Source organism: Pristiophorus japonicus, chromosome 17 (genome assembly GCF_044704955.1).
Source record: "Pristiophorus japonicus isolate sPriJap1 chromosome 17, sPriJap1.hap1, whole genome shotgun sequence".
In the NCBI taxonomy this organism is placed as follows: Eukaryota; Metazoa; Chordata; class Chondrichthyes; family Pristiophoridae; genus Pristiophorus; species Pristiophorus japonicus.
Window position 1 is genome coordinate 122,030,683 of NC_091993.1, and position 12,713 is coordinate 122,043,395.

The following is a 12,713-nucleotide window of genomic DNA, read 5'->3' on the forward strand; positions in this document are numbered from 1 at the left end:
TGAATTGAAGTGGAACGGTTGATCTCAATGCATAAATCCGTCAGGTGTGGTGTTACAAAATAGAAAAATTGGTGGCGTTGAGAATTCTTTTCAGTGCTGAAAAAAATTCTGATTTAAAAAAAAAATAAAGTTTCAGTCACAGTGATATTTCGCTGTTGGCATTTTCCGTTTTAAATAGCATCATCCTGGTCGATAGGATTCTACTCAAGTGTTCAATGAAAGGTGTAATTGATTTTGCTTGTCGTACCTTGCAGCAAAACCTTGTCTGAAGAACCTTTTGTTGAAAGATTGTTGCAATGAAAGATCATTTATGACAGAAATGTGGTTTAGGTATTGAGGTAAAATCTCATAGATCTTAAAAGCACCTTTATAAAGACTTTGTTTATTGCCACATGCTCCCAACATGCAGGGCTCGCTCTGCTCATATCATTACCAAAGATAAACATATCCTGGATTTGTAACCGTGGAGACAGTAGTGATCTAATTTACTGGGTGCCTCTGTCTGCCACCGGTTCCCAGAATCTCTGAGACTGGCCTCAAAAGCCTATTAGTCAGATTTAGGGTGTCTGTGGCCTTGACATCAAGACACTAATCCTTTATGGGTGTCAAGAAGTCAGCCATTTACTGATGACATACCAACAGTGGTGTCACAGCTGCTCGGTCCGTTGCTGGAGTCAGTCCACACAGAGACCACTTCGACAGACCCCGGAGAGTAGGGCACTTACCCAGCTCTCTCGTGACCTGGACTTCCATCTGTGAGCACCTTAACTCACCCAGTCCGATGATTTGTACAGCTGAAAATGCTGCATTTTTTGTTAACGCCCATAGGCTTAGCCAAAAATGTTTTTCTTTCAAATCACTTTTTCTTTTCTCATTTTCTTCTAATTAAAGCAACTGGAGTGCAATTGCTCATGCACATATTATCTTACTCCTGTCATGTTATTTTCCAGTGCTTCTGTCATTTGTCAATGAGGAAACTTGTCAGGGTGTGCTGCAAGATTTTTTTTTTCCATTTTCTCCTCTTTCCTCCTGGTCACTTTACTGGGGCACCTTTCCATGTCATTGGCAATTTCTGGTACCTTGCCTAAACAGGCATTCTCTGTATGCAAGTTTAGAACTAAATTGATCAATTAGAGCAGAGAAGTCGAAGAGGAGATTGGATGGTGTTTAAAATTATGAAGGGTTTAAATAAGGAATAAATAAAGAGAGCAGGCAGCGTGTGTCTCGGTCACAAAAGAATACTGAATGATTAGAGCTGTCCTCCTTCACCACAGTAACGTGAATCAGAGCAGTTGGTTTTAGTTAAACCAATATTGAAGTCTGAAGCAGTGTATCTTCATGGAGACATTTCATGAGATTATTCTCACAACTGAGTTTGTTGCTCGACTGTTATTAGATTGGCCTTGCTTGTGGAAATCTAAGATCCTGTTTCTTTCCCCTTTAAATGTTTGAGTTTTTATACATAAATTGTAACAGTATTTATTCACAGCGGAAATTCTCTAAACTTAAAATTCGTAGTTTTACATATTGTTTAAAAAAAAATACATTGACCCTGAAGTTCTCACTTTCTCTGCCCATTCTTCACACTCATCTCACTTTTGATCTAAAAATATTTACTGCTTTCTTTTTTAACTCAAAGCTTTACAATCTAATCACAAAGGTTAATGCAGTGCACAATACCCAATCTGCGGGAAAGGGTTCTTGCCCAGATACAAAATAGCCGTCAAACGTAGCAAATCAAGAGCAGTCACAAAATGTAGTCGACACCAGGGAAATATTATTCCCCAAACGAAACACTAAAGTGCTCTTGAGGCAAAGTAGAATAAGGATGCATCAGGATCCACACCAACCGTGCAACAACAGCAGTGTACATTTATACAGCACCTTTAACGTAATGAAACTTCTCAATGCACTTCACAGGAGCGTTATCAAATTGAATTTGACGCCGAACCACATAGAGATATTAGGACAGATGACCAAATATCTAATGTCCTAATATCTTTCCTTTAAGATCCCGCACTATTTTGAAGAAGAGCAGGGGAGTTCTCCCCGTGTTCATTGTGTTTTAAGGAACATCTTGCAGGTGGAGAGAGAGGCGGAGAGGTTTAGGGAGGGAATTCCAGAGCTTCGGGCCTCGGCAATTGAAAGCACGGCCGCCAATGGTGGAGTGATTAAAATCAGGGATGCGCAAGAGGCCACAATTGAAAGAGTGCAGAGATCTTGGAGGGTTGTAGGGCTGGAAGAGGTTACAAAGATAGGGAGGTGGACGAGGCCATGGAGGAAGTTGAGAACGTAGATGAGAATTTTAAAATTGAGGTGTTGCCAGACCAGTAAGAAAGAAAGAACTTGCATTTCTATAGCGCCTTTCACAAACTCAGGACATCCCAAAATGCTGTACAGCCAGTGAAGTAGTTTGTGAAGTGTAGTCATTGTTGTAATGTAATAAACGCGGCAACCAATTTGCGCACAGCAAGCTCCCACAAGTAGCAATGTGATAATGACCAGATAATCAATTTTTGTGATGTTGGTTGAGGAATAAATATTGGCCAGGACACCGGGGAGAACTCCCCTGCTCTTCTCCGAAATAGTGCCGTGAGATCTTTTACGTCCACCTGAGAAGGCAGATAGGTTTAATGTTTCATCTGAAAGATGGATAAGGCACAGACCTCTGGAGATCGGGGCAAGCCTGAAGTGAAGAAATGGTTTGAGATTTGTATTGTGTAAGGAAATTGAAAGTAATCCATTTGATCTGAAGGAACGAAAACTCGAGTTGACTGCTTTCTTCAGACTTTTACCTTTGATCACGTTTTCTGCTGTTATTTAAGCCACTATTTTGTGGTACTAGGCAGCTTTAAAAACTTCTTTGCCTGAGTGCAGGTTGAGCATCAGAGAGCTCTCCATTCCTGTTGACACAATTAATTGGTTGATTTTATATCATCTCATCTATTTGAGCATCTTACAAGGGTATCTTCGATCAAACCCAACTGTTCTCCCCCTAGTTTAGTGTTCAGCTAGAAACTCTGTATTTCTTAATACTGTGAACAAAGTATTATTTCATGTTAATTTTGTGCGATTCACTGAGTAATGAGGGGTAACTGAAGGTTGTCATTCAGTGCTCAGCAGGCTGATCAAAATTAATATTACCAAAGCTTCAGGAGTTAGCCAGCTTCCTGAATTCTTTGAAAAGTCATGGCATGGGGAAACCTAAGGGAAGGGAGAGGTAAAAGCCCCCCCAAAATTCCTTTCTGACGCTAATGATTGTTGGATTGCAATTTAAATTGGCAACTTAGTGGGGAAGCAGCCTGTAATGATACTGAGAGCCACAGAGATGACGGCATATCCCTGGTGCAATCTGCTGACCTTAAATGGGCATCAGTTGCGTGTACCTCTGTTGGTCTCGACGTCCTTGGGCTAAAGTAGGTGCCAAATCAGCCACTACCTCATCACTGGCCAGTAACCTGCTGGAAAGAGTGTGGATGCTGGATGGGGAAACATAACCGGACTCCACTATCATGCAAACCTAATAGCTGACTTATGAAGAACGGCCTCTCGGCTGCTAGCATCTGTTGGACCATAGCCCAACATAGTCTGTGTCTCCAGGAGGAGAAAATTGACAATAGATCAATTAACTTGTCACAAGTGGATGCTCTTCGGCATACAGAACAGCCAGTGCAAATCAGTGACTCTGCGCAGAGCTGCAGTGAGGAAGCGCACTCAGCACTTTCAACGGAAACATGGACCTAGAAAAATAGAAATTTACAGCTCAGAAGGAGGCCATTCCGGCCCATCGTGTCTGCGCCGGCCGACAAAGAGCCACATGGCCCCCGGTCAGCAGCCCTGAAGGTTACATATAAAATTATGAACAATGGCGGACAGGTAAAGAGAATCTGGCCGAACCAGTTCACCCCCCACAACTGTGATACTCCATGTATCGCAACATTTTACACTCCATCCCACCCGGAGCCATATGATCTCCTGGGAGAGGCAAAAATCCAGATTAAAAACCCAGGCCAATTGGGGAAAAAAATCTAGGAAAATTCCTCTCCAACCCATCCAAATTAGTCCAGGAGATTATTCTGGCCATATTTGATTCCCTGAAGCACTTACCATCATATCTGCGGCAGCCACCAAGAGGTCATCCAGTCTAATCCCACTTACCAGCTCTAGGTCCGTAACCCTGCAGGTTACGGCACCTCAAGTGCCCATCCAAGCACCTTTTAAATGTGGTGAGGGTTTCTACCTCTACCACCTTTCCAGACAGTGAGTTCCAGACCCCCACAACCCTTTGCGTGAAGAATCTTCCTCTCAACTCTGTAGAATATTTGGAGAAATATAGAAAGTTCAGCGGTAAAAGTAAAAAGGATATTTGGAATGCTACGATAGAGCATGAAAAATTCTTGGCCAGTAAAATTAAGGAAAACCCAAAGATGTTCTATAAATATATTAAGAGCAAGAGGATAACTAAAGAAAGGGTTGGTCCTATTAGAGACCATGAGGGTAATCTCTGTGTGGAGGCAGAAGATGTTGCTATGGTTTTTAATGAATACTTTGCGTCTGTTTTCACAAAGGAAAAGAGCAATGCAGATACTGCTATCGAGGAGGAGTGTGAAATTCTGGATGAAATAAACATAGTGAGAGAAGAGGTATTAAGGGGTTTAGCAGCTTTGAAAGTAGATAAGTCCCCAGGCCTGGGTGACTCAGGCTGTTGAGCGAATTAAAGGAGGAAATAGCAGAGGTCTTGACCATTATTTTCCAATCCTCTTTGGATTTAGGCTTGGTGCTGGGGGACTGGTGGACCGCTAGTGTGATACCCTTGTTTAAGAAGGGAGAAAGGGTAGGCCGAGTAATTACAGGCCTGTCGGCCTAACCTCAGTGGTGAGAAAATTATTGGAAAAAATCCTGAAAGACAGGATAAATCTACATTTATAAAGGCAAGGATTAATTAGGGACAGTCAGCACGGATTTGTTAAGGGAAGATAGTGTTTGACTAACCTGATTGAATTTTTCGAGGAAATAACCAGGAGGGTCAATTAGGGTAGTGCGTACGATGTAGTGTATATGGACTTTAGCAAAGCTTTTGTGGGTTCAAGTCCCACTCCAGGGACTTGAGCACATAAATCTAGGCTGACACTCCCAGTGCAGTACTGAGGGAATGCTGCACTGACGAAGGTGCCGTCTTTCGGATAAGCCGTTAAACCGAGGCCCCGTCTGCGCTCTCAGGTGGATGTAAAAGATCACATGGCACTATTTCGAAGAAGAGCAGCGGAGTTATTCCCGGTGTCCTGGCCAATATTTATCCCTCAATGGACAAAACTTATCTGGTCATTATCACATTGCTGTTTGTGGGAGCTTGCTGTGCGCACATTGGCTGCCGCTTTTCCCACATTGCAACAGTGACTACATTCCAAAAGTACTTCATTGGCTGTAAAGCGCTTTGAGATGTCCGGTGGTCATGAAAGGCGCTATATAAATGCAAGTCCTCCTTATTCGGAAACGCATGTCAGAAATTGGGAAGTTAAAACTAAAAAGGGAAGTCAGGCACGATATTTTTACTAATGTGCAAATCAACATAACTTACCAAGGCAGGCAACCGAAACCGACACCGTAAATAGGTTTCGGCAACTAGATGGGTTTGTGGGGGAAAAGGGATTCTGCGACATGTGGAAAAGACAAGTCAGTGAGGTTGGGGTTAAACAAAGCAAGACATGACCCTTTGAGCCTAATGGCCTTTTTCTGTTCATAAAAACTATATTATTGTTTTAATATTTAATTCTTTGAGGGTTGTAACATTAAGATTACAAAATGTTTTTCGGTGGCTGTTTTACTTTCATGAACGTAAAAACAAGCCTTTCTCTTCTGTTATCTCTGATACCTTCCCCAGCCTGATTTCAATACAGTGCTCTATTTCTGCCATCAAAACCTAGTCGTTTGTTTGCTGTTGTTGGGACCTTGCACTGTATAAATTGGTTGCTGCATTTGTCTACTTGAAATATCCGCCTTTCAAAGGTAATCTATTTCCTTGTACTGCGCTTTGGGGTGCCCTGAGGTCGAGATCATCAGGTCCTATGTAAATGCAAGTTCTTCCTGTCTGCACACATTACATGTCATGCTGTCTGACTACTTTTCTTGAATCTTATCTCATCTGAAAGCTGCAGTGATGACACTTTAAGAGCGTACGGGTTGATTATTCTCTGAGGCTATAGTTGTACTGCCACTCCTACTTTGTAGCAATATAAAAGGGGCAATATAATGCTGGATTTAGTTCGTCACTGACTCCATCACTCACTTCAGCATGAGCGAGCCAAACCCCTAAGAGGAATAGGAACGGTTAATGTTGAGCACTATTGACTGCAGGACAAGAGGACGTAGATACAAATTGGTAAAATGCAAGTTCAGGACTGATGGCTGCAGTGTGTACCATCTACAAGATGCACTGCATCAACTCGCCAAGGCTTCTTCGGCAGCATCTCCCAAACCCACGACCTCTACCACCTAAGGGACAAGGGCAGCAGTTGCATGGAAACATCATCACCTCCACATTCCCCTCCTAGTCATACAACATCCTGACTTGGAAATATATCGGCCGTTCCTTTATCGTCGCTTGGTCAAAATCCTGGAACTCCCTCCCTAACAGCACTGTGGGAGCACCTTCACCACACAGACTGCAGCGGTTCAAAAAGGCAGCTCACCACCACCTTCTCAGGGCAATTAGGGATGGGCAATAAATGCTGGCATTGCCAGCGACGCCCACATCCCAGGAATGAATTTTTTTTTAATGTTAGGGAGCAGTCCTTTACGCAGTATTACATAGAATGTACAGCAAAGGAACAGGCAATTCAGTCCAACTGGTCTATGCCAGTGTTTATGCACCACATGAGCCTCCTCCCACCTTACTTCATCTCACCCAATCAACATATCCTCTCCCTAAGAACATAAGAAATAGGAGCAGGAGTAGGCCATACGGCCCCTCGAGTCTGCTCCGCCATTTAATACAATCATGGCTGATCCGATCATGGACTCAGTCCACTTCTCTGCCCGCTCCCCATAACCCCCTATTCCCTTATTGTTTAAGAAACTGTCTATTTCTGTCTTAAATTTATTCAATGACCCAGCTTCCACAGCTCTCTGAGGCAGCGAATTCCACAGATTCACAACCCTCTGAGAGAAGAAATTCCTCCTCATCTCAGTTTTAAATGGGTGGCCCCTTATTCCCTCTAGTTCTAGTCTCCCCCATCAGCAGAAACATCCTCTCTGCATCCACCTTGTCAAGCCCCCTTATAATCTTACACGTTTCGATAAGATCATCTCTTATTCTTTTGAATTCCAATGAGTAGAAGCCCAACCTACTCAACCTTTCCTCAGAAGTCAACCCCCTCATCTCTGGAATCAACCTTGTGAACCTTCTCTCAACTGCCTCCAAAGAAAGTATATCTTTTTGTAAATATGGAAACCAAAACTGCACACAGTATTCCAGGTGTGGCCTCACCAATACCCTGTACAACTGTAGCAAGATTTCCCTGCTTTTATACTCCATTGCCTTTGCAATAAAGGCCAAGATACCATTTGCCTTCCTGATCACTTGCTGTACCTGCATACTAACCTTTTGTGTTTCATGCACAAGTAACCCCCAGGTCCTGCTGTACTGCAGCACTTTGCAATCTTTCTCCATTTAAATAATAACTTGCTCTTTGATTTTTTTTTTCTGCCAAAGTGCATGACCTCCCACTTTCCAACATTATACTCCATCTGCCAAATTTTTGCCCACTCACTTAGCCTGTCTATGTCCATTTGCAGATTTTGTGTGTCCTCCCCACACATTGCTTTTCCTCCCATCTTTGTATCGTCGGCAAACTTGGCTACGTTGCACTTAGTCCCTTCCTCCAAGTCGTTAATATAGATTGTAAATAGTTGGGGTCCCAGCACTGATCCCTGCGGCACTGGTTACTGATTGTCAACCCGAGCTTCCCCTTGAATCATCTACGCTGTTCGCTTCATCAACTCTATATGGTAGTGACTTCCACATTCTCACCACTGTCTGGGTAAAAAATGTTCTTCTAAATTCCTTACCGGATTTATTAGTAACTAGAGTGATGGTAGTGGAGGCCTAAAGCGGGGAAAAAGTGAACAACAAATGATTCATTTGTAATGCTGTAATAAGGATATATAAGTGAACTGGCGGCAATAAATTAATTAAATGACAGCTTGTTACAAACTATAGGTTCGGTGTACAGTTTGACAGGCCAGAGTGTGTACACGTATAACTAAAAACCTTATAAATTATGGAAATCGTGGATAGCAAAGGCAACAAGAGAAATAATAAGAAAGACTTGCATTTCTATAGAGCTTTTCATGACCACCGGACATCCCAAAGCACTTGACAACCAATGAAGTATTTTTGGAGTGCAGTCACTGTTGTAATGTAGGAAACACGGCAGCCAATTTGCACACAGCAAGTTCCCACCAACAATAATGTGACAATGACCAGATAATCTGTTTTAGTCATGTTGATTGAGGAATAAATATTGACCAGAACACAGGGGATAACTCCCCTGCTCTTCTTCAAAATAGACCCATGGGATCTTTAATGTCCACCTGAGAAGCAGACGGGCCTCGGTTTAACATTTCATCCGAAAGACGGCACCTCCAACACTATCACACTCCCTCAGCACTGCACTGGGAGTGTCTGCCTAGATTTTTGTGCTCAAGTCTCTGGTGGGACATGAACCCACAACCTTCTGACTCAGGCGAGAGTGCTACCCACTGAGCCATGGCTGACAGAAATTTGTTAATCAGATTGAAATGTCTGTTAGCCAGGCTTCATGTTGTGCACTACTGAGATAGGAACTTAGCCCCTCGAGCCTGTAGTGCAAGACGGGCTCATAGGGATATGGCAAACTCATTTTACATTGTGTGACTTCAATGGAAAAGAAAATCAGGCATGGTGTAAAACAGGCTGCCGAACCACGATTGTTTCTGGGCTGGGGAGTGAAATCTGTCTGGGTTCCTCTTCCTGATTCAATCCAGTCGCCCCTGCTGGCAAGTGTATCTGTATAGACTTGGCTGTGATACTCATTGTCCCCGCTGATGCTCAGTGACTAGACTGACACGTGAATGGCCATTGTCACCGGGTCAGCTGCGGATGTCTGGGGGAAGTGTACTCCAGCATGAGTCAGCACCTTCAAGAGAAGACGAGAGTGATTTGTAAGAGAAAAGAAGGATATGTGTGCTTCAAATTGTCTTTAACAAAGTTTCTCTGCATCTTTCAGCTTGAAAAGGGAGATGTGAGTACGCTGGGCCTGCCAGCAAACACCAGCCATGGGGGCTCAGACACCAACATCAGCCTTGACGTGCCCGACGGGACGCCAGATCCTCATAAGACGAAAGCCGCCATAGACCACCTTCACCAGAAGATCCTGAAAATCACAGAACAGATAAAAATCGAGCAGACTGCGCGGGATGATAACGTAGCAGAGTACTTGAAGCTGGCCAACAATGCAGACAAACAGCAAGCCTCCCGTATCAAGCAGGTCTTTGAGAAGAAGAATCAGAAATCAGCACAGACCATTGCACAGTTGCACAAGAAGCTAGAACACTACCACAGAAAACTAAAAGGTAACATTGAAAACTGGAGATGCAGTTAATATTGAAGCTAGTTCACTAGATTTATTCCTGGGATGAGAGGGTTGTCCTATGAGGAGAGACTGTAGAATGGGCCTAAACTCTCGAGTTTAGAAGAATGAGAGGTGATCTCATTGAAACATCTAAGATTCTGAGGGGTATTGACAGGGTCGATGCTGAGGGGCTGTTTCCTCAGGCTAGGGAGTCGAGAATTAGGGGGCATTGTCTCATCATAAGGTGTCAGCTATTTAGGACTGAGATGAGGAGAAATTTCTTCACTCAGAGGGTTGTAATACTTAAGAATTCTGTACCCCAGAGGGCTGTGCACGTTCAGTCGTTAAGCATATTCAAGGCTGAGATCGATAGATTTTGGACTCTATGGGGATCGGTTGGGAAAGTGGAGTTGGGGTCGAAGATCAGCCATGATCTTATTGAATGGCGGAGCAGGCTGTATGGCCTGCTCCTGCTCCTATTTCTTACATTTTTATATTCTGATGGTGTGGGAGCCACAGTACTAAAGGGGCAAGGGTTAATCTTGGTAACTATTCCATTAAAGAGGGGTTTATGTTGCATTTATTAAGTTTCATTAAGAAAATGTTTTACTTTTTAATTCTCCCACTTACTCTCTTTTTTTGGTTATCATCATCATAATAGGCAGTCCCTCAAAATCGACTCCAATCGAAATGCTTCCACTCCAAAAGTGAGTTCTCAGGTGACTGGACAGTCCAATATGGGAATTACAGTCTCTGTCACAGGTGGGGCAGACAGTGGTTGAAGGAAAGGGTGGATGGGGAGTCTGGTTTGCCGCACGCTCCTTCCGCTGCCTGCGCTTGTTTTCTGCATGCTCTCGGCGATGAGACTCAAGGTGCTCAGCGTCCTCCCGGAATGCTCTTCCTCCACTATGTCATCCACTTCTACCAATTCTCTCGCATCCTCTCCTGAGGAAGTGACTCACATTTACCATGTTGTTGCACCAGTGCTCACAAAACAGTGAACGTCGGCAGGCTTTTACTGATGTGTGGGACATTGCTAATGGTCCAGATCATGTCCTCTCCCAAAGTTTACACACATGGACTTGCCAGGATGAGTCACTGATTAATGCAGGAGACCTGATTTGTCTACCCGAGCGAGCTCAGTTTGACTTTTAACACACGAGACAAATTGAGAGAGAAATAAAAATAATTCAGAATTAAGGGCGAATTTTTCCAGTGACGAGGAGGATGCTTCTGAAGTTAAAAGCAAATCCTCTAGTTTGTGTCGGACTAGTGGAGCTTCAGTTCAGCTTGTTATATCTCCCTCCTGCCTGAACCGATCGTCTCACTAAGTCATCTCTTTCTGTCTCACAAAGTGCCCTGGAAACCAGCTCAAGACACAGGTGGGTAAGAACATGTAGCTCCAGTTTGCTCAGTACCCTGCCCCCCCCACTCACATGCTAAACTCTGAGTTCAGATTAGCTTGAAATTAACTTTTTTTTTTTAAGTAAATGTTTTTAGGTAGATCATTGTAAGTGGACCATTAGGAATCTTGTGGCCAATCCAAATGAAGGATTCCAGTTATTTTAAACAGGAAAGATCAGTAACCTGTTCCGGAGTATCTTTGAAATGCCTTCACCTAGCAAAATGCCGCAGATGCTGGAAATCTGAAATAAAAACTGAAAATGCTGCGACCTGCTGAGTGTTTCACCAGCATTTTCTGCTTTTATTTCACCTGAGCATTGCTGCTTTTAAATGTATTTTTTTTGCTTCCCCTCCAGTCCTGAAGGAGCTGACTTGTACCGGGGGTACGGTTCTGTGTCTCCTGCAATCTTCCGATATCTTGGCCACTTGATGGCCTGGGACAGTGAGTGTTGGCTGGCTGTTCTAGCGTGGGAGACCATAAACCGAGCTTAATTCAGTCCTCACTCCATGCCTGTACAAATGCACATTGCACAAAAGGTCACTTGTTCGCAATTAGGAACTGGAACATAAGAACACAAGAAATAAGAACAGGAGTAAGCCATACGGCCCCTCAAGCCTGCTCCGCCATTCAATAAGATCATGGCTGATCTGATCATGGACTGAGCTCCACTTCCCTGCCCGCTTCCCATAACCCCTTATTCCTTATCGTTTAAGAAACTGTCTATTTCTGTCTTAAATTTATTCATTGTCCCAGCTTCCACAGCTCTCTGAGGCAGCGAATTCCACAGCATTTCAACCCTCGAAGAAGAAATTTCTCCTCATCTCTGTTTTAAATGGGCGGCCCCTTATTCTAAGATCGTGCCCTCTAGTTCTAGTCTCCCCCCCCCACATCACTGCATCCACCTTGTCAAGCCCCAAAATAATCTTATATGTTTTGATAAGACCACCTCTCATTCTTCTGAACTCCAGTGAGTAGTGGCCCAACCTACTCAACCTTTCCTCATAAGTCAACCCCCTCATCCCTGGAATCAACCTACTGAACCCATGGGGCACCAAAGCAATTTGCAGTGCCCCTACTGTATCTACAGGGCGGTAGTAATAACCACCCTCCTGTATAGCTCAGAAACAAGGACAATGTACAGTAGACACCTCAAGTCACTGGAGAAATACCACCAACGATGTCTCCGCAAGATCCTACAAATCCCCTGGGAGGACAAACGCACCAACGTTAGCGTCCTCGACCAGGCCAACATCCCCAGCATTGAAGCACTGACCACACTCGATCAGCTCCGCTGGGCAGGCCACATAGTTCACATACCAGACACAATACTCCCAAAGCAAGCGCTCTACTCGGAACTCCTTCATGGCAAACGAGCCAAAGGTGGGCAGCGGAAACGTCACAAGAACACTCTCAAAGCCTCCCTGATAAAGTGCAACATCCCCACTGACACCTGGGAGGCGCTGAGCACCTCGAGTCTCGTCGCTGAGAGCATGCAGAAACTAAGCGCAGGCAGCGGAAAGAGTGTGTGGCAAACCAGTTCCACCCACCCCTTCCTTCAACGACTATCTGCCCTACCTGTGACAGAGACTGGTTCTTGTACTGTACAGCCACCTGAGAACTCATGTTAAGAGTGGAAGCAAGTCTTCCTCGATACCGAGGGACTGCCTATGATGATGGCTGTGCACTGGGCGAGATCA

The 12,713-nt window shown here is 44.1% G+C and overlaps 1 protein-coding gene across 3 annotated transcripts in view; it reads left to right on the forward strand.

Annotated features, from left to right (window-relative positions):
- tmcc2 (transmembrane and coiled-coil domain family 2) overlaps positions 1-12,713 on the forward strand; it is a 170,095-nt gene that overhangs the window by 120,254 nt on the left and 37,128 nt on the right. For all 3 annotated transcript variants that reach the window (XR_011587495.1, XM_070859235.1, XM_070859236.1), the window contains exon 3: positions 9,267-9,612. Coding sequence is in view for 2 of the 3 variants with exons in the window: in XM_070859235.1 (XP_070715336.1) it covers positions 9,267-9,612 (346 nt within the window). In the remaining variant the exon portion in view is untranslated. The remainder of the gene's footprint in view (positions 1-9,266; positions 9,613-12,713) is intronic.